The sequence below is a fragment of the Haliotis rufescens genome, unplaced genomic scaffold (genome assembly GCF_023055435.1).
Source record: "Haliotis rufescens isolate VD_foot unplaced genomic scaffold, xgHalRufe1.0.p SCAF_10, whole genome shotgun sequence".
Classification (NCBI taxonomy): Eukaryota; Metazoa; Mollusca; class Gastropoda; order Lepetellida; family Haliotidae; genus Haliotis; species Haliotis rufescens.
This window is the reverse complement of record NW_025963780.1, coordinates 28708322-28732251: the sequence shown is the minus strand read 5'-3', so window position 1 is coordinate 28732251 and position 23930 is coordinate 28708322. Positions and strand designations below refer to the sequence as shown.

Here is a 23930-nt window from a genome sequence, read left to right as displayed (position 1 = left end):
ACGGATTACGATTTGTATCAAAAAGTCTCTTTGACAGAAAAAGATGGGATTTTGACAGCTTAGTAAGTACCACAATATATATTTATTGTGGGACTAATAATGAGTTCAAAATTCAGTGTTTGGTGTAGTTATGTATTTACGTTCATACGTAATTCGGAAAAAGTTTATCTTTCAATTTACAGTTTTATAGATATTCAAAATGGCTGCTTACATTAACCATGTGATTTTGTTTTAAGGACACTGTAAGTTTTACATTTGCGACTTATGTTGTCTTGTCCAGCGACTGTTACCTTGTTGAAATGTTTCTATGCATTATAGTGGTTCAAATTCGAAGAGTGGCATGCAGATGTAATTGTGAAGGAAGCAAATATATATTCAAGATGATACATGTTCAGATTTCGTTCACCCCAATATCCGAAGGGATGTGTCAAAACTCTTTCTTAGCCGTGATCATGATTTGTCAAACCCACACAAATGTCTGGCTTTTACACCAAAAAAATCAACGGCAACAATGCAGTTTACCGGGCGCAGCCCAAGCTTGCCACTCAATTACCGTGCTATAGTGCTACTGCTGTCACGCTATGCCGTTACCGTGCCTCACGCTCCGGTGATCTCGCTTCACGATCCAACACCCGTTTTCGGTCTTAGGGAAACTTACACGTCTCTACGATCCAACATCCCCCCTTTTCGGTCCTTAGGGTTAGCTTGCTTTGGGCAAGGGTTAGCCATAATTTGTTATCTTTTCAAGCATTAATCTGGTTAATCCAATTGGTCGGTCATGTTGACATAAATCAGATATACTACAGAACTCGTTCTTATCATTATTAAAAAAAATATATATTTTTTTTTTATGTTTTCATGACAAGTTGGAATTTACTGAAATATGAGGGTTGTGCTGGTAAAGTGGTGCATTTTGATGGTTTGGGATTTATTTTTTGTCATTTTTGTTGTTTTCATGACTACAGCAAAGCTGACAACACAAGAACTGCGCAGAGTGAACTGGCTTTAGTGAGGCAAATTGAAGAAAACGTTTGTGTCTATTTCTTACAGGTTAGTTGCAAAATACTAATTGTTAGCTTGATTTTATTCAAAGCCTAGATTACAATATGGACATGCCCTGGTCATATAAAGCCAATCACTCTCGAGTCCTACCCAGAGTTCCTAGTACCTCTGTCACATCATCACATCTTACACAGTCCATTCATGTGTTTTTCAGCTGTTTCATTTTGGGCACATATTTCTACACATATAGATAAACAGAACTTTCATTGGAAAACTATTTCTATTTGCTTATTTATACTCCACATGCTGTCGTCGAAACCCTATGGAGAGCTAGCGATATGGTCACTTTGATGTGTAAAGCTATATTGTCATATATCGGGTATTATTTGCAAACAATGCGTCAGAACAGTCGATGTACAGGCCCTTTAAAAGTCAAGGAAACTGAAAACAATTATTGCATTTTTGTTGCAAATTTCTATTTTCCTAGATACATTTACTCAATTTCTGAGAGAGAAAGATGGTTAATATTCATAGACTATTAAAATAACAATTAACATGACTAATAATCTGTAACAAGCTACTTATTAAAGTCCTGCACCATGACTGTGGAATATGTATTTTTTAGGTATTTCTTTTTTACTAAAAGCTTAGGCAAGTCTAAATCAAACTAACAAAGTCTAGTTTGCTTGATTCCACATATGAAAACAGCAGAAGAGGAATTTTTTTTTTAAAGACATGTTTTCATTGACTTAGTGTCAGTCTATACTTATGACTAACATCCTGTTTGGGTACAATACACAAGATAAGTCACCTGCCGCCATCGGTCCTTGTCCACACTATGAATACCTGTCAGCGATTATTCCAGACATCTTCATTCTTGTTACTTATAAGGCATAAGTTGACAGATGTTCCGGACACGGTCATCAAACATTTGAGCAGACAGAAAACGTCCCGTAATGCGATTAAAAAATCTGAAGTAGGAGCCGGCAGATTGGTCCGATGCTTGAAATCACATTTCAAACTCCAGGAACCTGTTTTAACCCCAGCGAAGGGAATTCCCTCAGGGGCAGATTCTTTCATTAGAGCAACAGTCACAACTGATTGAGTTACATATCAGAAACAACACGTCAGTTATCTTCAATGTTCATACTACAGCATCAATCAATTTTTATTTCGTACTCAAGAAGCCACAGGCCTTTAGTACATAATACAATTCAACATAATTATTCATTACAATAGTTATCAAATTGAAATAAATTGTCTCCCACATATATACATCATGACAACCATAAATATGCTCATTTTATTCTGGCATAGATAGTATTTAATTAACAGTTAACAATTTCATTTCTATCATGTCTATGGGCAAAAGCATGGTCAATAAACATCGATAAATTCTTTACAAACTCTGTTCTCGCACATTTTAAAAAACTTATAGATTTACATATGTTTGGTTCACTGTAATAGTATTTTGGTAAGTATTTAAGTTACACATGTTACATTTTCTTTGTTCTCATGGGGTATTTATATATCTGCCCGTTTCAATATGTAGATCATGCGACATGCAAAGAAACTGTGCCAATGCTTTTCTATATTTACATACTACAGTAGTTAGAGTTATTGATTCAAAGAAGCGGCATGGGTGGCCTAGTCTTCTAAGGCGCCACAATGCGCTGTGCAGAGTGGCGTCTCTTGGGCATGCCAGAAACCTATGATTATGGGTTCCAATCCTGTTTCTAGGTTTGTCAGCACCATACCCATGCTCGTGGGTTTCACTGAAGTGGTAAACGTCTGAGACCTGCATCACTTCGGGCTTTCCTCCCACGTTAAGCAGACACGCCATGATATAACTGGAATACTGTTAAAAGCGGCGTTAAACCCAACGCACTCAATTCCTATTTATTCAAAGAGGCATTCTTTTATTCTTTTAGTCTAGAATGATTTGGCAAGTTTAGATTTGAAATTAAGCTTTGTACAGGTCTCCTTTTGGATTATATTTTATTTTGTAGATGTGTATTTTTAAATAAGATGTCTTTATTTCTGGGACTGAACATTAGTCTAGCATCTAATGATTCACAGTGCATATTATTTGCGTCATCTCTCAAAATTTATGTTTACGGGAAGCAATATTGTGTGTCCAGTAAATCCTATCTGCTGCCATGAAAACCATGCACACTTCTGATATTTGTTCCATTGATATTTAGTCACAGTGTACAAGATGGCCAAGAGTAAGAAGAAGAAACAGGAGGACTTTCAGAAGGTCAAGTTGAAGGTCGGCAAGAGGTTACCCAAAGGTCAAAATGTTACGAATACCAGCTTCAAGACTCACGCCATTCAAGTCGTCCAGCAGATCAAGTCTGATGGGGCACAGCCCAGCACACACAGGAAACTCAATATTGCGGTAAATCATTTCATGTCAAACCGTTCGGGTACTGCTGTTAAACAGTGAATCTTAGCCCAGACCCTAGGGAATAAATTAAAAAAGGAGTCCACCTCAAGTCTAGATTGCCTCAGCACCTGAAATTAATGGTTGCTCTGGGCTCCATTTGGATTATATTATTTTTATTTTGTAGATATATGTTTTTGAATAAGATAAATGTCTTATCTGGGACTGGAAGTGAATGTCAGTCTACACTCAGATAATCTCAATATCAAAAGATATTCTGTTTGTCATCCAAGGTTATTACATACAGCTATAAACTAGCTCATTGGCAGAGAGATTAGTGATGTTGTTTGTTTGTTTTGCTAATGACATCACAATGGTCTGCAAAGCATTGTGATGCAATCTCACCCTTGATCTCTCCACCTCACTAATGCATGTGCAAATCATGTAATTGGCTTGATCTCCACATATCATCAGATTGGTTGTCCCAGAGACCTGTGAAGATTACTGGGTAGAATTGGTCTTCAGCAACCCATGCTTGCTGTAAAAGGCGACTAACAGGATCGGGTGGTCAGGCTCGCTGACTTGGTTGATGCATGTCATCGATCCCAATTGCCTGGATCAATGCTCATGATATTAATCACTGGATTGTCTGGTCCGGACTCCATTATTTACAGACCGCGGTCATATAGCTGGAATATTGCTGAGTGCGGCGTTAAACAACCAACCAACCCAGAGACACTACCAGTGTTATTAATGGAAAAAAAAAAGGAATTATACTTTTGGGCTCAACTGGTATTCATCCGGTTGGTTTGACAATACATCTTCACAGGGAGAACTCGCTCAAATCTGTGAAGGTTGTTTGATTGTTGTCTAATGTCCAAGTGAGCAATATTCCAGGTATGTGACAGCAGTTTGTAAATAATCACTTCCGGAACAGACGATCCTGTGATTGACATCATAAGCATCAATCCACGTAATTGGGATACAATGACATCATCAGCCAAGTTGTGAGCCTGACCACCTGATCCTGTTTGTCACCTCTTTGCTAAAGACCAATTCTAATCCGGATCTTCATGGGTGTTGAAATTATCCCCCCTATTCTGTTTCAGGATCTGCTGCCAAAGTGTCAGCACTACAGCATCAGCGTCCGCCACGACGGCGTGACCGGCCTGCGGGAGTTGATGACGTTACATCCGCACATGATCACATCACAGCTAGCCGTCATCATAGAAAAAGCCTTGCCTCTTATCATGGACAAAGATTCAAATGTTCGTCAAGCATGTTTAAAGTTGTTCAAACTTGTATTTACCAGCACCCCAACCCAGCAGATTGAGCCGTTCTTTCCAGTACTCTCGGCACATTTATGTTGTGCAATGACCCATATTTACGACGACATCCAACATGACTCTCTGGAAGTGTTTGATTTGCTACTGGACACATACCCACTCCTCATTGCCAACAACTCGGGGCAGCTGCTGCAAAATTTTATCGAACAGATTTCCCGCCAGCAAAATGTCACAAAAGGTCAAAAGTCCAATTTATCTCTGGCTGTGAAACCTGACAGTAAATATTCCGTGCAGCGATGGCGGTCGGGAATATTGAGTCGAATATACAAGTTGTTGATGGTGTTGCTGACGTGGAGATTCACGGATACTTCAACGTCGGGTCTCGGGGACAAGGGACATGAATATACAGCTGTGTCCTGTATCCCTTTACAGTTTCCATCAAGTGTAGCAGATTCTTGGGAGCGACCTGGATTTAAATTAAAGTGAGTCTTAGTTTGCGTTTATCTTGTTTATGCTCAATGTATTTTTGGTTTTTTTAATGCAGCACTTAGGAATATTACACCCATATGTTGGCAGTGATTGACATCATGAGCATCAATCTTCACAATTAGAATACGATGATATGCATTAACCAAGTCAGCAAGCTTGACCACCCAATGCCGTTATTTGCCTCTTATGACAAGCGTGGGTTGCTGAAGACCAATTCAATCCTGGATTTGTCACAGGGGTTGCTCCCAATGTTGTAAAGTGGGAAATATTGAATCTAATTGGATTAGATCTTCAATGGTCGATGCTGAAATATTTTCTTATCAAGCTGATTGTTGGATTTATGTCTGCATGTAACCATGGTAACAGATGATTATTGACTTTACATCATATGAACATTTGATGAAATTAGCATGGTTGACATAATTCTCTGAAATTGGCTACTGGCCCAAAGCAAGGGGGAGAGGGACCCAGTGGTCTAAGGTGCCTCAATTTGCATAGCCTAATCAAAATCAAGTAACAAAATCGACATCCGGTCTGTAAACGGCAGTGCAGATTTTTCAGTAGTTTGCAGGATTTGCAAAGCATGTGTACCGCCAACTCGGCATCAATAGATATTTTCCCAATCTTTTAATGTTTTTTAATTAAGGTGCTCATGTGATCGAAGTAAGACCTGTAAGACCTGTATAATTACAAAATGGATCTTGATTATCGGTTTGACCGGGGGCTGCAATTTTGTTTGAAGCAAATGCAAGTGATATGGGAGGTGGAATCTGACTGGTCAATAGCAGGGACATAGAAGGGACATAACCCGTAATCGCCACTACAAAGGAGCCTAGAAATTCCAGCCTAGTTCGGCAAGGGTGGAAACTGGACTTTTGTAGTCAGTTATCTCCCTTGCCTCAGGAAGATGCTCAGTGACATGTTTGACCAACAGTTTTTGCCGCAGTTATGATCCTTGGTCTACCCTCAGTTTGACTATGTGTAACAATCAGTAGGCATATTGTAGGACTCCGACAATCGAGTAAACATGGTAAAGCCAGCTTTGTTTGTTATCAGACCAGTCTTGTATGTGTCAAATTCAGAAAAATGATGACATTTCGATTCAAAAAGAAAAATCAATCGATACGCGATCAAATGGATACCAATTTCAATGCAATTTTGTATCAGTATAAATATACATGTATCTCGTATCGTATCGTGAGAATTATCTACCGGTGCATCGGTACAATCAGTGAATCATGACATCCCTATGTAACATGTTCATCTTGGGGGGATTCCTGCCTAGGTTGGTTTGTTTTTTAACGCCGCACTCAGCAATATTCCAGCTATATGACGGCGGTCTGTAAAAATTGGAATCTGGACCAGACAATCCAGTTATTGATATCATGAGCATCAATCCAGGTAATTGAGATCGATGACATGCTTCAACCAGGTCAGCAAGCCTGACCACCCGATTCCTTTAGTCGCCTCTTCCGACAAGCATAGTGGCCTTTTAGGTAAGATCTCAGCAACCAATGTTGGTCGTAAGAAGCGACTAATTGCATGTCTTTGTACCCAGACAATGTAGATCGTTGCTCACAATATCAATCATTGGATTGTCTGGTCCAGACTCCATTATTTTCAGGCCGCTGTCATTGAGTTGGAATATTGCAGAGTGTGGCGTTAGAAAACAAAACATACACACACTCAACTCGTACCTCACATATTACTTTTGCCTTTCCTCCATCAATAAGTCGACATACCATGATATAAAGCGCTCATTGTACAGGATTCTGGCCCAAGTAACTATTGTATAACTGGAACACTTCAACATGGAAATGGGGCGGTCGGGAAGCCTAGTGGTTAAAGCGTTCACTCCGAAGACCCGGGTTTGATTCCCGACATGTGTGAAGTACAATGTGTGAAGCCCATTTCTGATGTCCCCCGCCGTGATATTGCTGGATTATTGTTAAAAGCGTGTTACTCACTCACTCAACATGGTAATTTGTCACCAGGGTTACAATAATGGCATTGATTTTTATGTTTAATGTTTTGTTATGACATTGATAAACAGCTTTTTATATTTCATAGTTTGTTATGGCATTGTTAAATACTTTTTAGGTTTCATATTTTGTTAATTATTGACATCGTAGCCTAAAGTTTTTTTCTGTGTTTGTTAAAAGGTCAATCACTGCCACAAGTGTGACATCGTCAAAGGGAGATAACTTCACTGACTTTGCCACATCTCTGATTCCTCTGCTTGTTCAGTGCTGGGTGGAATGTCGATCTTCTCAAGGACAACACAAGGTCAAAGGTATTATTTTCTTCTTTAAACAATAATACCCAAATGATATGACTGGCACTACCAGAGGATTCCAGGGAAGAGAGGCGGTGGGGTAGCCCAATGGTCAAAGTGTTCACTCGTAACGCCAAAGGGAGAGCGGAAGGTCCGGGGTTCGATCCCCGGCCGCGTCATACCAAAAGACGTTAAAAGATGGTACTTGTTGTTACCCTGTCTGGCGCTCGACATTAAGGGGCTAAAACAAGGACTGGTCGACTCGGAGTCAGTATACTGTGTCTGAGTGGGGTATTCATGTTAAACTGCGGCATGGTATCTCAGTGAGCTAGCACTATAAATCGGCATCAGTCCGGACTAGTACAAGCAGCCACACACACACATACACGTGCATGCACGTCGCTATATAAGTGCAATAATCTTGGACGCGATGTAAAACCCAATTTCACCTCACCTCACCGTAACTCCAAAGACCGGGTTCGATTCCCCACATGGGTACAATGTGTGACGCCCATTTCTGGAATATTGCTGAAAGCGGCATAAAACTTTACTCATGTACGAACGAATAACTATTGTCTCATGAGGTCTTTAGTACTGGCATGTGCATGTTTTGTTAGATCGGGCGTGGAGGGGGGGAGCACGGGTGTCGCAATTTGCTATGCAGAGTTGCGTTCCTTGGGCAAGCCAGAAACCTATGACCTATGATTGTGGGTTCGAATCCCGGTTCACCCGCTTATGTTTCTAGATTTGTCAGCACCATACCCGTGCTCGTGGGTTTCACTGAAGTGGTAAAAGTTTGAGACCTGCATCACTTCAGGCTTTCCTCCCACATTAAGCTGACACAGTGATATAACTGGAATGCTGTTAAAAGCGGCATTAAATCGAACTCACTCACTCTGTGTTAAATGGTCATCATCTTCCCAAGGCAAGGGCAACTGACTATAAAAGACCAGTTTCCACCATTGCTGAACAAGGCTGGAATTTCAAGGCTCGATCCTAAAGCAACAAGTGGCTATTATGCTAAAACTCCATTTAAAGTGCTAAACAGAACTTCCTTGTGTGCTATTTTGCATTCAGAATGTACTTTTGGATGGACAGAAATGGTCCTTGAACACAAATATTCTTGCCTTGGGAAAACGAGAGGTCATGGGTCATGTGAAGCAGATAGGTTTGACAAATGTTGATTTATCTATTTACCCAAATGTCAGCGAGGTTGCATGTCAATTGTGGGGCTTCAATATCTCTGAATGCTGGCTCTAAGAAATGTCTTCAATTGAGTATTGGTTATCACTTGCTTGATAACGGTGTTAGAACCGACATCGAGACATCGCTCCTAATTGTAATAAAGACGTTGTTCATGCATATATCTTATACTTACTTGGTGTTGATGTTGTCAGACAACCTGGTGTCCCCTGGGTCTGTGACCGTGATGCTCCACGTGATGCAAGTCCTCCATCTACTGTGGCAATGTCTGGACAGCGCTGCCGACACCACCAACACCGCGGTATGTTACACACACCACACTCACGGCATAATGATTCTAATTATTATTATTATTATTATTATTATCACGGCATAATGATTCTAATTATTATTATTATTATTATTATCATCATCATCATCATTGTCATCATCATCATTATTATTATTATTATTATTATTATTATATACTACTGGGGCGGTCGGGTAGCCTAGTGGTTAAAGCGTTTGCTCGTCATGCCGAAGACCCGGGTTTGATTCCCGACATTGGTACAATGTGTGAAGCATATTTCTGGTGTCCCCCGCTAAAAGTGGCGTAAAACCATACTCAGTCACTCACTCACTATTGTGTACTACTGATGCTGCTGCTGCTACTACTGCAACCACTACCACCACCACCACCACTACTGGTGCTGCTGCTGCTACTACTACTACTACTACCACTTATTCTACTGCAACTAACCCACTGCATAAAATCTTAATGCATCAAGTACTTAATAATCCCAGCAAATCAGAAAATAGCAATTCTTGACATTAGAAATAAATTATACAACTTAGAAAACGATTATACTGCTCGTTTAATGACCCCCGGCAGTTTTATCAGTCAAGACTCGCAAAATGTGTTGTAATTAAGTTCACCTCTAAAAATAGCTGCAATGAACATGTGTCTAGCTTTTCCTTTTGAACCTGATCTTAAATATTTATGGTCAAGAAATTTCCACACGATTTGACTTAAATATGTATATCGCATATATGTGACCATTGTACCGTGAAACGTCTCATATTGTGACCCCTACTATTTACTGCAGGAAATGGGGCGGTCGGGTAGCCTAGTGGTTTAAGCGTTCGCTCGTCACACCGAAGACCCGGGTTTGATTCCCGACATGGGTACAATGTGTGAAGCCTATTTCTGGTGTCCCCCACCGTGATATTGCTGGAATATTGCTAAAAGCGGCATAAAACCATACTCACTCACTCACTGCTACAGGAAATATGTGTTGTAGGTGAAGGGCATCTGTGGGAGCCATGAGAAGGAGTTTGTCCATCACTTCATGACCTACTTCCCCTACAGCATACAGGACAATGCTGGACACCGCAACGCCACCGCCGCAGCCCACAGGAAGAGCAAGAAGGAGGCCAGCCAGGTTAACAGCTCTGCCATATGTTTTGCTCACTTTCGGTTAGGTGTCATACAGGCCCTCTAAGTCATTGATAGACCATCTATGGGACGAGTTGGATTGCTGCGTACTACAGCATCATCCTGACCTGGCCCCAATTTCTGCCTACAACGTCTACACCTATTCATCAGCGCCATTTTATGACTTAAGTTAAACTTAAGTTACCTTCCTACCTAACTCAAATTGTAAACTCAGTTTGTGTTCAAAATATACGTAAGCGTAGTGGGGCCACGATGAATATTTTTTTGTCTGAGTATATCCTACGTAGGACTTAGTATCTTCTATGTAGGACCTAGTATCTCCTACGTAGGACTTAGTATCTTCTATGTAGGACTTAGTATCTTCTATGTAGGACTTAGTATCTCCTACGTAGGACTTACTATCTCCTATGTAGGACTTAGTATCTTCTATGTAGGACTTAGTATCTTCTACGTAGGACTTAGTATCTCCTACTTCTTAGACAAAAAAAAATTTCACTGTTGCCCTACTCACTTCCATTAAAATCGAACTCAGTTTGGTTCAAGAAATGCATTTTGTTGAGTTTTCTTAATTTTGAGTAAAAACTCAGACTTAAGTCAGTGTTTGAACTTAAGTTTGTTTCGAGAAATCAGGGCCTGAGCAGCTGCACAGGCCGAGTGGGCTAACATTCCCCAATGTGTGATCCATACTCTCGTTGCTTCCATAGTGTTAGCGACAAGTGCTTATGGTCAAAGGGAGAATACTCTAGATACCAGAAATAAACACAAATGTAAACACTGTGAGTGTGGGGAAATTCTGATAATGCTAAGTAACTTGTAAGTAATGGTAAGTGATCGAATGTTTGGTGCATGTTGCTAGGATATCTGGTTAGGCTGTGAGGATGTAACAGGGATTGTAGAAATGTGAGTTTTAGTCTGGGTCTTGAATCAACAAGTCAAGTTGTAACGAGCTGTGTTATGATCTTACAATAGGCAGCAAGGTGTCAGGCAATACTTGATGGTGGATACATGAGATCCTGGGTTCTCGTGACCTTGACTTTTTCCCACTGTTATCCTGTTTGCAATCTGGTCACTTATCAAGTGTTTACATGTGCAGGTACATGTTGTTACTTCCCACTGGGGGCTGTCGGGTAGCCTAGTGGTTAAAGCGTTCGCTCGTCACGCCGAAGACCCGGGTTTGATTCCCGACATGGGTCCAATGTGTGAAGCCCATTTCTGGTGTCCCCTGCCGTGATATTGCTGAAATATTGCTAAAAGTGGTGTAAAACCATACTCACTCACTACTTTCCACTGCCCAGAGCATGGTGGTGGGTTAGCCTAGTGGTTAAAGCGTTCGCTCGTCATGCCGAAGACCCAGTTTGACTTCCCACATGGGTACAATGTGTGAAGCCCATGTCTGGTGTCCATCGTAATATTGCTGGAATATTGCTGAAAGCGGAGTAAAACTATACTAACGGATGAACGGATAGACGGACGAATGAACGAAAGAACAAACGAGGTTGGAGCAGTGTATGAGTGGATGCATGCTTATTGTTGTCATTTACAGTAACTGACCTTGACCTTTACAGGTGACTGCAGAAGCCTTGAACCTGTCAGTTTGTGAGGTCATGACCTTCTTGGTGGAGACAACCAATGACAAGACACTATCTACCAGTATTGGGGACTATTTGTGTGCATGTCTGGCCATGGAGCAACTGGGACCAGACCTCAGCAAGACCTTGGCCGCCATCTTGCAACGTTTTCTCACAGTCTGCCACGACACAGGTATGATTCTATCAGGCATGCTGTGGTTGTCAGAGTAGAGTCTCTTACACTGTGGTCACAAGTGCTTAGGGATCGAAGGTTATGATGTGTGATCTGGCTCTGTGTAATACCAAGATGACATGTTTTTTGGTTCTTTAGTCAGAATTTGACAGCCACCATCACTAGTAGTATTTCTCATGCCCCCTGTGCAGAGATTTGTGACATTATAGGAAATCATTACACAGACTTTTTCCAAATGGCCCTGAGAAATTCTTTACCCACATGTCAGTGAGAATATCAAAGGTCAAGGTCAAGTTCACGAAACTTCCTTGTAAAACTTACTTAAAATAAGTTAATCCTCCTGTCATTAAACTGGGATTGTACCTTCTTCAGGAGGGGCACTTGTTTGAAAAGGTTTTGGTCAAAGGTCAGGTCAGTCAAGGGTCAAGGTCAATTTTCAGATTGTTATGAAGTAAAACATGGTAATTGTAATTGTTTCTTAGGCACCGTTACCTCTGTAGGGGTAAAACTTGATTTTTGTAAGTTCTGATTTGTTGAATGGTTTGGGCACTAATTCTGTCCATTTTGGTCATTTTTGTCCACCGCCACGAAGTGGGGCAGGTGATATGGGAACGGAGTTCGTCCATCCACTTGTCCTTTCGCCCGGCCACTACTCAATGGGGACAAATTTTCTCAAAAACTGTTAAGTTAGATAAATGAAATTTTACACACTGATATTACTGGTCAGGATCTTAAATTAGTTTCGAAAATTGGTGTCTTTAATTCAATTTTTTAGTTATGGCCCTTGCTCCATGCTTTTCAACCTAGAACATACTGCGTGAAATGGGGACAGGTTTTCTAAGTAACTACTGATGTGCATGCTTATCTTCGAGATATTTGTCAAGTGACTTCGAAAATAGGTGCTGTAAATTATGTTTTTCCAGAGTTACATATCTTGCTACTTGTCTTTAAATTTTGTGCATACACAGTTACAGCCCTTGATCCATGCGATTTTTTTTTCTTTCTATTTAGTGCATAGTGTCTGCATTGGGGAAAGTGAAACAAGATTTTCTCATGACATAAGGCCACCCCAGTGCCTATCTCTTCTTAAAGATATACAGGGCTCTTTTTTCATAGTTAACATGTTATAAACTACTATATGAACAAAGAAAATTCCCCATCACTGGGGATAGTGATAACGCTGTTGTCTTGTTAAGGTTTGTGATATTGTGTTTTGTGTCAGATCTTGTGGAGAGTATGGTGGAGCATGCCCTGGGTCGGTACAACAAGGCCCATCCTCTGTCTACCGAGAAGCGTCTGTACTTGGAGCTATTCACCAGCCTCTTTCTGGATTCGAAGACACAACTTCCAAAGTGAGGCTATGTGAAAACTAACAATGAAAAATGAAAATTTTAAACTGCGGCATGGTATTTTGGTGGGCTAGCAGTCGTCTAAAGCGCAGCCATTCATTATGCAAAGTTACCTCCAAAATCCACGACAAGCCATCTCCTTGACCGGGCTGGTTTATCTAGGATTCATCTTCTCTTGCCTGCCAGATGTTATCCATCTTTATGGGGGGCACGGTGGCCCAGTTGTCTAAGGTGCTACAATTTGCTGTGCAGAGCACATCAGAAACCTATGATCGTGGGTTCAAATCCTGGTTCACCCCGATTATGTTTCTAGGATTGTCAGCACCTTACTCACGCTGGTGGGTTTCACCAAAGTGCTAAACATCTGAGAACTAATCGCGTTTCATGTTTCAGGAGGGGCACTTGTTTGAAAAGATTTTGGTCAAAGGCCAGATCAGTCAAAGGTCAAGGTCAATTTTCAGATTGTGATGAAGTAAAACATGGTAATTGTAATTGTTTCTTGGGCACCATTACCTCTGTAGGGGTGAAACTTGAAACTGTGTTTCATAAGTTTAAGATATTGTGGGTGAGGGGGAGTTTGTCTCCTGAAGAAGATATTTGTTTTGTCTGAGCAATAATGACCTTTTTTGTCCTCAAGCGTGGGGGTACTTATGGACCAGTTCTTCCAGACACTGCCGGACTTACTTCCCCATGTCTACTGTGAGAGTCCCCAGATGGCAGCACTCATTGTTCGGGTAATGAGACAAGCTGCCTGTCAGAGGTGTCGCCCTCTGCTGGACAATCTGGAGACTAACTTCCTGTCAATACTAGGTGAGTCTGAAGTAGAGTTTGCTTGTATGTTATGGTTTAGGAATGGCTCCGAGGTTTGGGTTGAAAAGGATCAACCATGAGCAAGGAAATCCCTGAGGGCTAAAGGCGAAGTGTCTTTACTAATTTATGAACCGTCTAAATGCAGGAAATATCAAAAAGAATGAAAAAAACATTGCGATAACTTCCAGTGAAACAATACACCAGTCACGGTACAAACAAACAAAATCCATGACAGCAGATGGAGAACAACTACATGCAGCATGCAGACAACTGAAGTCATGACATGTAAGATTGAAGACTGTTTCATCACCTTCCCCAGTGGCTCATTTGGAAAACAGTACAAAAAAGTAAATTTAGTAAGGTCATAAGATCTAAAAATATCTCTTTTTATGTGTAGGTATATTCTTGTTTTTGCTAGATCTATAAATAATTTTCTTAACCATTAATATGATTGCATTATTTAGGATTGTTGTTTTTACCCTTAATGCCTAATAATATATTTTGATTTGAAAAATATATTTGTACTTGTATTAAGAGAGTCCATATTTCTAGTTTGTGCAATATATTAGAAACAATTTCACACTTTGCGTAAAGTTTTGCATAAAGGTGAATCAATATATCCTATTTTAAATACATAATTTCTAAAAGGTAGTATATTGTGTATGGTTCTATACTACCAGCCATTTCAGATCCATACTTTCGGTTCACTTATTTAAAAAGATCCTGTCCTGTGTATTGAATGGTATCAAAGTAGTTTCAATTTTTGGAATAAAGAAAAGTCAAAACAAATGTTATTTTAATTTATAAGATAGAATAAACTAACTAGAATTTCTTACTGAGTGTTTAATAAACTACCGTATATGACCGCGTATAAGCCGAATTTTGAGGACCAGAAAAAAGATTCTGTAGAAAGGGGTCGGCTTATCCACGGGATACACTTTCATGATAGTATTTTTCAGATCATGATCTGTCAGAAACATCGCCTGAATGACGGTCCGATAGATTACAACTTCCCGAAAGTTTGAAAGTTGCCACGACTAGAGCCATTATTGTAATAAATTATCAATAAAGTTATTATTATACACCAATGTTGTCATTATTAAAATGTTATGCATGTTACTACTTCCGATAATAAGTTTTCAATTGAATGTTCAAAGTTTATCGTTCTTCGTAAACTCCACAATCTTTACATGTAACAATATATGTAATTCACAGCTATAATATATAATCCCCAGATAAAATCGCCAATAGCTATTACGTACGTTTTGCAAAGTTCATAAATTGATAGTGAACAAGTGTCTACCTTTATTGAAAGAGGCAAATAAACAACTGTATCAGCGAGTTATTCCGTTCGCCATTTGCAAAAACATGTGATCAGCTGTTTCCTGTGACGTCACAAACGGTGACCACTGTGATTGCTTCCTGTTGTTTAAAGCAACACGGTACACAAGGAAATGAGCACTGATAATAACGGGCCGATTGGTATTGTCATGTTGTTTACACAAACATTTTCAAGTTGTGGGTGCTTAGCGATCGTGTTGGGAGTAGGGGCTTAATTCCTTTGTTTTCGAGAGATTAGTTTAATAAACTGGAAAAGCCTGTGAGTAAGTGATGGTCATTCAATGTGTTCATAGTATGATAGTTTATTTAATTCAATTGGATTAACATACAATAGTGGTGTAAAGGGGGTTATAAAAGTTGGTATATTTTTACTGACTGACATTTTCATCATGAGTTTTAAACGAAAACGCCATGCTTACGATGCTGAATTCAAACTGCGAGTCTTCGTTCCAGCTGATATATTTTCTCACGGGTTCATAATTCTATATACACCGATTCACAAAATGGCGCTTGGTTGTTGATGGCAACATATAACGATCATTATGAGATTTAAAAAAACCACGAGAAACAGCTTCCCACATTATGAAAGTGGATGACTGGTTTGTTAAATCTTTATTAGAAATGATAATGACTTTTTCAATATAATTACAACGTTTTTCATCTTATATTTTTTAATATCTGCGAGTACCGGCACATGTCTTTCAGTCCGACTTCGCAGTGTTTTTTGTCTTTCAATTCCTGATTCGGCTTATCTGCGGGTCATATCATTTTCTTTCGTATTTCAATGGTCATATAACACCTCGGCTTATCTACGGGGTCGGCTTATCCGCGGTCATATACGGTAACTAGAATTTCTTACTGAGTATTTTATAAACTAACTAGAATATTTTACTGAGTGTTTAATAAACTAACTAGAATTTATATTTTCCTGTAGATGTAACAGACGGTTTGTTCAGTCAGACCGAGGAAGCCCTACAGCACGGACTGCTGGACACATTGTACTGGGTACCGCACTTCACCACACAGCTCCTCACACGATTGGTTAGCCTCTGTCACCATGGCAACGTGTCATCAACAGTGTCATTGCATCTTCTTGATATCCTTCATACAAGGTGATACTGCTTGATTCAATATAGCATGATTGTTACTATGGTGAGAATTGTGAAAAACTTGTTTTATGAATCCACCAACCCTATGTATTTTATAGGTGGCGGAAAAAATAGGAAAACATTAACAATCTGTAAACCAAGATATTGGGACCAAGGAAGATCGGGGGTAGAATAGGTCTTCAGCAACCCATGCTTGCCATAAAAGGCGACTATGTTGCCATAAAAGGCGACTATGCTTGTCGTAAGACTTGCTGACTTGGTTGATGCGTGTGTGTGTGGCTGCTTGTACTAGTTCGGTCTGATGCTGATTAATAGTGCTAGCCCACTGAGATACCATGCAGCAGTTTAACATGAATACCCCGCTCAGACACAGTATACTGACTCCGAGCCTACCAGTCCTTGTTTTATCCCCTTAATGCCGAGCGCCAGACAGGGTAACAACAAGTACAATCTTTTAACGTCTTTTGGTATGACGTGGCCGGGGATCGAACCCTGGACTTTCTGCTCTCCGGGCGGACGCTCTACCACTAGACATCAGAGGCGGTCAGTTTGATGATAAATGTTAGCATTTTGTTATTCGTGTCTGGAGCTCATCCTTTTGTATGATCCAGTGCTTGTGGGAAGAATCAACTATATTGAGGATTGGGTGGTCACAATGTGGGGCAGGTTAGGTGTCCAAGACTCTGACAGTGTGCTCAAACTGTCAACACACCGACTCCAGACAACTACCTACCCCGTAGAGATTCCAGGTTCGAATTGCTCCCCAGCATCCTTTGCTGGTCGTCAGAGGCCACTTTATGGATCGGTAGTCAGACTCGATGACTTGGTGTGGATCATTGTTCACAATATCAATCAGTGGATTGTCTGGGGCAGACTATTATTTATAGGCGCCATCGTGTGGCTGGAATACTGCTGAGTGTGGCATTAAACAACAAACAAACAAACAAACAAACACACAGTTCAATTACCTACAGGTTGATATCATGTAGCTTGAATATTGCTGATTGCAGTGTGAAAAAGATGCCATCATTTAGGGCTGGGACGGCTAACTCTGGTACCCGGGTTGGGTGGGTTCTGAGCAGGACCCGGGTACCCACAGGACTACCCGGACCCATGGTTAGTCACGTGATATATTGTTTAATGACAAAAATTATCTAGAACACTATGGTTACACTACAAGTCACAAATGTTCACACCCATTCCTTGTGATTTTTCATATGGTTGAATAAAGATATAACTTAATTCAACTTGAGTGTATGAATGACCAGATTGTTTAATACATGTATCTAAATACGTTTTGCCAGGGCTATGCTGAAAATGTTCTCAATCGGATATTTTGAGACATCTCCTGAGACCTACAGTGGGTACCCGGGTAGGGTCAGGTAATAGGGGGGTGGGTACCCAGGTAGGGTCGGGTAATAGGGGGGGGGGGGGTACCCAGGTAGGGTCGGGTAATATGGGGGTGGGTACCCGGGTAGGGTCGGGTAATAGGGGGGTGGGTACCCAGGTAGGGTCGGGTAATAGGGGGGGCGGGGGGGGGGGGGGGGGGGGGGTACCCAGGTAGGGTCGGGTAATATGGGGATGGGTACCCGGGTAGGGTCGGGTAATAGGGGGGTGGGTACCCGGGTAGGGTCGGGTAATAGGGGGGTGGGTACCCAGGTAGGGTCGGGTAATAGGGGGTGGGTACCCGGGTAGGGTCGGGGAATAGGGGCGTGGGTACCCAGGTAGTAAATTTTGAGTCGTCCCAGCCCTACCATCATTTATGTTTGTAAGTAGAACTGCTGGAATACGACCAGGCAAACTTGCTACTAACATGGCAGTGTCTTTTGTTGATTGTTTTTGTATTGTGAATGTTTTCTTCCAGATTTCAGAGGGATATTGATGGTGAGAAGCACACGGAAAATGATGTAACCATGACAACGAGTTATCTGTCATTCCTTTTGTCTGTCCTTGCTGGTGAGTAGTGTTTTTGTCTCCATGACAATAGTGACAGTGAGATGGGATCAAATTTAGGATGATATTATCACTGAAGGTTTAGTTTGACATTTGTTTTGAGAAAAGTTATAAGTTTTCAGAGCCCAATTTGACCAAATAGCCTTATTGATCTGAATTTTGGGATGTGTGAAACCCATTCTTGGAGTCCACCACTGTGATAGGGCAGAAGGTGGAATGAAACCTAACTCATCCATAAACTGAAACTGACATTAGTAATAACGGTAAGATTGTTTTGTTGACTAGGGAAGAGCTGTACTTGACCGATAATTATACAGCCATCATTGCATTGCCACTGCCTCTGTGGTCCATTGGATGGAACATCTCCCCGGAGAGTGGAAGGTTGGATTGCCTGGCTGCATCATACCAAAAAATGTTAAAAGATCGTACTCGTTGTTGCCCTGCCCGATGCTCATCATTAAGGGGATAAAACAAGAATTGTCATCTCATAGTATACTGTGTATGAGTGATGTATCCATGTTAAACTGCGGCATGGTATCTCAGTGGACTAGCAGCGAAAGTCCACTTAAAGTCCACTTGTCCTTATTCTATTCTGATAACATGACCCGTGAAGATTCCGGGGTAGAATAGGTCTTCAGCAACCCATGCTTGCCGTAAAAGGTGACTAACGGGATCGGGTGGTCAGGCTCGCTGACTTGGTTGATGCATGTCATCGATCCCAATTGCATGGATCGATGCGCATGATATTAATCACTGGATTGTCTGGTTTAGACTTGATTATTTACAGACCGCCATCATATAGCTGGAATATTGCTGAGTGCAGCATTAAACAACAAACCAACCAACTATTCTGATAACACATGACAAATCCCTTAAAATGGCAAATTTTTACTTACTATTGGGCAGTTTGGCAAGGACTATTGGACTAGTGTCACTTTCTATCGCTGGCTAGCAGCTGGCATTAGCAGCCACACACACATGTATGTCATAGTGTAGGTGAAAAATCCTGAACGAGATGTTAAACATCATTTCACTTCCTTGTGTTGCCCAGTGACACCCACTTGCTACATTCCAGACAGAAACAGGCTGAGTCTTGAGCAAGAAAAGCAAGATGGCTGCCATATGACGTCTGCTCCTGAAATAGACTGGAATGTGTCCTCCGAGCGGTGGAAGAAACATACAGTTCTTGTTGATGTATGTAGATGTAGGACATCTAGGTAGTGAGGGTTTGTTGTAGGGAATTAGTTAGTATTTTGTTACACTGATTAACACCCACAAATTTAAAAACACATGATTAATGTTGTCAACATGTAAAGACAAGGGTTTTCAATGACTTTCTGTTGTACTCTCATCTATATGTCCTAAAACAGCCGTAAGTCATATATACAGACTTGATTATTTACAGACCGCTGTCATATCGCTGGAATATTGCTGAGTGCGGCGTTATTCAACAAACAGTTTCATAAAAATAGCTAAACAAATGAATGAGGTAATATGGAGATGTTCAGTATGGCCGCCAGTGATTCCCTGCTGGGTGAAGGTGTAGATTAGCTGACACATATTCACTGCCTGATGTTTGTTTCAGAGAGTTCTTCATCATCTTCATCAAGTGCCTGATGTGTCCAGTCTTGGGGACGTCCTCCTGTCCTTCTGGTGTCCCCTCCTGGTGAGTCCTGAAGAGTGTCATAGCTCGCGTTATTCTGGGGCAGTGGAGGTGGGGGTTGGGGGTCAGGTGTCCCCTCCTGGTGAGTCCTCTCCTGGTGAGTCCTGAAGAGTGTCATAGCTCGCGTTATTCTGGGGCAGTGGAGGTGGGGGTTGGGGGTCAGGTGTCCCCTCCTGGTGAGTCCTGAAGAGTGTCATAGCTCGCGTTATTCTGGGGCAGTGGAGGTGGGGGTTGGGGGTCAGGTGTCCCCTCCTGGCGAGTCCTGAAGAGTGTCACAGCTCATGTTGTTCTGGGGCAGGGGGGTTTGGGGTGTGGGGTCAGGTGGCCCCTCCTGGCGAGTCCTGAAGAGTGTCACAGCTCATGTTGTTCTGGGGCAGGGGGGTTTGGGGTGTGGGGTCAGGTGGCCTCTCCTGGTGTGTCCTGACGAGTGACACAGCTCACGTTATTCTGGGATTGTTGGTCATGATCAAAGATTATCAGTTCATCAGGTCATTTGAGAGAACTGGTTGCAGATGACTGGTGAGAGAGAATTGGTGGAGGTAATTGGTTAAGAGAGCTGGTTTGTGTTTGTTTGTTTACTTGTTGTTTAACGCCGCACTCAGCAATATTCCAGCTTCATGACAGCGGTCTGTAAATAATTGAGTCTGGACCATACAATCCAGTGATTGACATCATGAGCATCGATCTGTAGACGCAATTGGGATACGATGACATGCATCAACCAAGTCAGCAAGCCTGATCACACGATCCCATTAGTCGCTTCTTATGATAAGCATAGTCGCCATTTTACAGCAAGCATGGGTTGCTTGCTTTGTGATAACTGGTTTGAGGTAACTGGTTTAGGATAACTGAGGTATCATGAACGCGACAAAGGAGACACAATTTATGGATAACAACTTCTTTATTTACTGTGAAGGCGACGTTTCAGTATAGAGATGATCATGTGTTTTAATTTAATACTATTTTTCAAGGTGAGGTGAGGTGAGGTGAAATTGGGTTCAACGTCGCGTCCAAGATTATTGCACTTATATAGCGACGTGCATGCACGTGTGTGTGGCTGCTTGTACTAGTTCGGTCTGATGCCGATTTATAGTGCTAGCCCACTGAGATACCATGCTGCAGTTTGACATGAATACCCCACTCAGACACAGTATACTGACTCCGAGCCGACCAGTCCTTGTTTTAGCCCCTTATTGCCGAGCGCCAGACAGGGTAACAACAAGTACCATCGTTTAACGTCTTTTGGTATGACCCGGTCGGGGATCGAACCCCGGACCTTCCGCTCTCCGGGCGGACGCTCTACCTCTAAACCACGGAGGCGGTTCTATTTTTCAAGGATTAAAATTCCCAATTTTGCTTTCAGACAGTACCAAACAAAGTGTGTATTACAACTATATTCGGTTGTGTCAAGTGCCTCAAGGTTTTCAAAGCCGCTCTAAACCAGTCCAACCAATCACTGACTGACGCAGTTGTGAAGATCTGCATCTCATTGGCCATGGAGATGGTTACCACAGTAACATCTGAAGACAATTTGAGCCAGATACACAAAGATCTGTGGGAGTGTGTTACTCAGTGTCTGGTGGCTGTGCCCTACATCATCAACAAGTATTTCATCGCAATCCATAATCTTCTACAAAGTAAGTACCATCTTCAGCCAGTGTGACTAGAATACCCACTACAAGTCTGTTCACTGTCCACTGCAGCCGTCCAAGGGTCTTGACCTCACCTATTGTTTGTTTATTTGTTGTTTAACACCTCACTCTAGAATATTCCAGCTTTATGACAGCTGTCTGTAAATAATCGAGTCTAGTCCAGACAATCCAGTGATTGATATCACAAGCATTGATCTACACAATTGGGATACGATAACATGCATCAACCAAGCCTTACTGAATACTACTTAAAACTATATATATATGATAAATATTTGTTTGTTGTTTAACGCCGCACTCAGCAATATTCCAGCTATATAACAACGGTCTGTAGATAATCAAGTCTGGGCTAGACAATCCAGTGATAAACATCCACGCAACTGAAATATGATAACATGCATCAACCAAGTCAGCGAACCTGACCACCCAATCCCATTTTTCGCCTCTCACGACAAGCATAGTCACCTTTTACGGCATGCATGGGTTGCTGAAGACATATTCTACTAGAATTTGTACTTTACTAAGAAAGTGTTATCCAAAATATAACATTTGTTACACTGTACACTTGATGGTCACACTATTAACCACCAGGTCCTGGCTCCATTACCATAGTTACTGACTCTCTCCTTGCAGCCTGCAGTGAGGAGACGGCAGTGACAGCGATGAGATCCGTCACGCACATCTTGCAAGATCAGTCAACTGCTGCCCTCCCACTCTCGGTCGAGCGCCACCTGGAGGCAATACAGGACAAGGTCAAGGTCAGTCAGGTGTCTGTCACTGCAGCGATTTATGTTCATGCTATCAACCACTGGTATACCTGGCCAGGTTTGATTATTTACCTGTTGCTGTCATGTAGATGTGAAACATCATTCACAGATTACAGACCTAAATTGTAAAAGTATGTTTATGATTTATGTAGGTGCTCTAGTAAGTGCCAGTTGGAGTCAGTCACACAGTAATGTTTGTCTCCCCGCACAAGTACCAAGATTTTAAGATTGTAAGAAACTTTCATGTACTGTAAGAAACAGACTGGTTCAGGGCTGTATTTGCATTGCATCACACTTATGATGTGAAGAAATCTACTTTTAGTCGACATCCATGTCGGGAGTATCCCTCTGTTTATGATGTTTGTGCACGGGCAGGGTTATAGATGCACACCAAAATGAATTTGAACCCCAAACATGCAAAACATTTCAGTTCATACACCTTTAAAACTTTGGAGTGTGACAAAATATGCAGGTTATTGCAAAGACTTCTTTTGAATTTTACTTATTTAGTTTATCCTCTGTCTCTAAATACTGAGAAAATGGACACGCACAAAATTTCAAAAATATTTTTATCACTGCTGACTTGAAAACAAATTTTGTATGAGAATATTTTTTTAGAATCTTCAAACACAATAACAAGACGAATTTGCCATCAAAACTCGCTAAATAAATCACTTTTACAATGATTTTACGTGATAATGCAATGTTGATGAGGGGAAGTAACTCCTGCCATATCCGAGTATCTTGAATTGTGATGTGAGATTTTTTATATATTTTATATATTTTATATATTTTATATATTTTATTACTTTTTGGGGAAAAGTCCCTAAGCAAACTGAAAACTTAGGACTAAGCAGTACTTGCCATACAATTTGTGTCTCTGTTTTCAGAAATGTTTTCCCAATGTTGTCAACACACAGTGCTGGAAGGATCTTATGTACTGCAGCTCTCTTGTGGCCAATCAGAGATCAGTTGCAATGTCATGTGATGAATAAATCAGTCTTGTACATGTTTATCGTTGTCTCCTTACTCTGCTAGATAGTGTTTTGTAGGCCAAATAGCAACATTGTGAATCAGAGCTTCCCAAAATTAGATATTGAAAAAGAAAGTGTACTTGAGTACCTAGGTAGTGGCTCCATCTCCGATATATGGGAGTAATGACTCCAGAACCTGTGTTAGACTATTCATAGTTGCTACCTATGGGGTACTGTTCCTTTCCCTCATTTCAATGTCGTGTGCACGGGTGGCCCAGTCGTCTCAGGCGCCGCGATTTGCTGTGCACAGTTACGTCCCTTGGGCACACCAAAAAACTATGGTTATGGGTTCGAATCCTGGTTCGCCCGGATTATGTTTCTAGGTTTGTCAGCACCATACCCGTGCTTGTGGGTTTCACCGAAGTGGTAAAACATCGGAGAACTGCATCACTTCGGGTTTTCCTTCCAAATTAAG

At 41.3% G+C, this 23930-nt stretch overlaps 1 protein-coding gene across 2 annotated transcripts; it reads left to right on the top strand.

Moving 5' to 3' along the window:
- The first annotated feature begins 189 nt into the window (after positions 1 to 189).
- On the top strand, positions 190 to 23490 carry LOC124135052 (testis-expressed protein 10 homolog). Of its 2 annotated transcripts, none has more exons than XM_048389232.1 (17): positions 190 to 242; positions 966 to 1050; positions 3207 to 3403; positions 4498 to 5156; positions 7326 to 7456; positions 8836 to 8942; positions 9922 to 10062; positions 11642 to 11837; positions 13060 to 13189; positions 13824 to 13996; positions 16272 to 16449; positions 18311 to 18402; positions 19475 to 19593; positions 19985 to 20065; positions 21426 to 21699; positions 22348 to 22472; positions 23372 to 23490. In XM_048389232.1, the coding sequence occupies exons 3-17, from the start codon at positions 3221 to 3223 to the stop codon at positions 23474 to 23476; spliced, it is 2694 nt and encodes an 897-aa protein (XP_048245189.1). In that variant the 5' UTR covers positions 190 to 242; positions 966 to 1050; positions 3207 to 3220; the 3' UTR covers positions 23477 to 23490. The 2 variants fall into 2 exon arrangements, with proteins under 2 accessions (XP_048245189.1, XP_048245185.1); XM_048389228.1 differs by having other exon boundaries at positions 19451 to 19593.
- Positions 23491 to 23930: the final 440 nt, after the last annotated feature.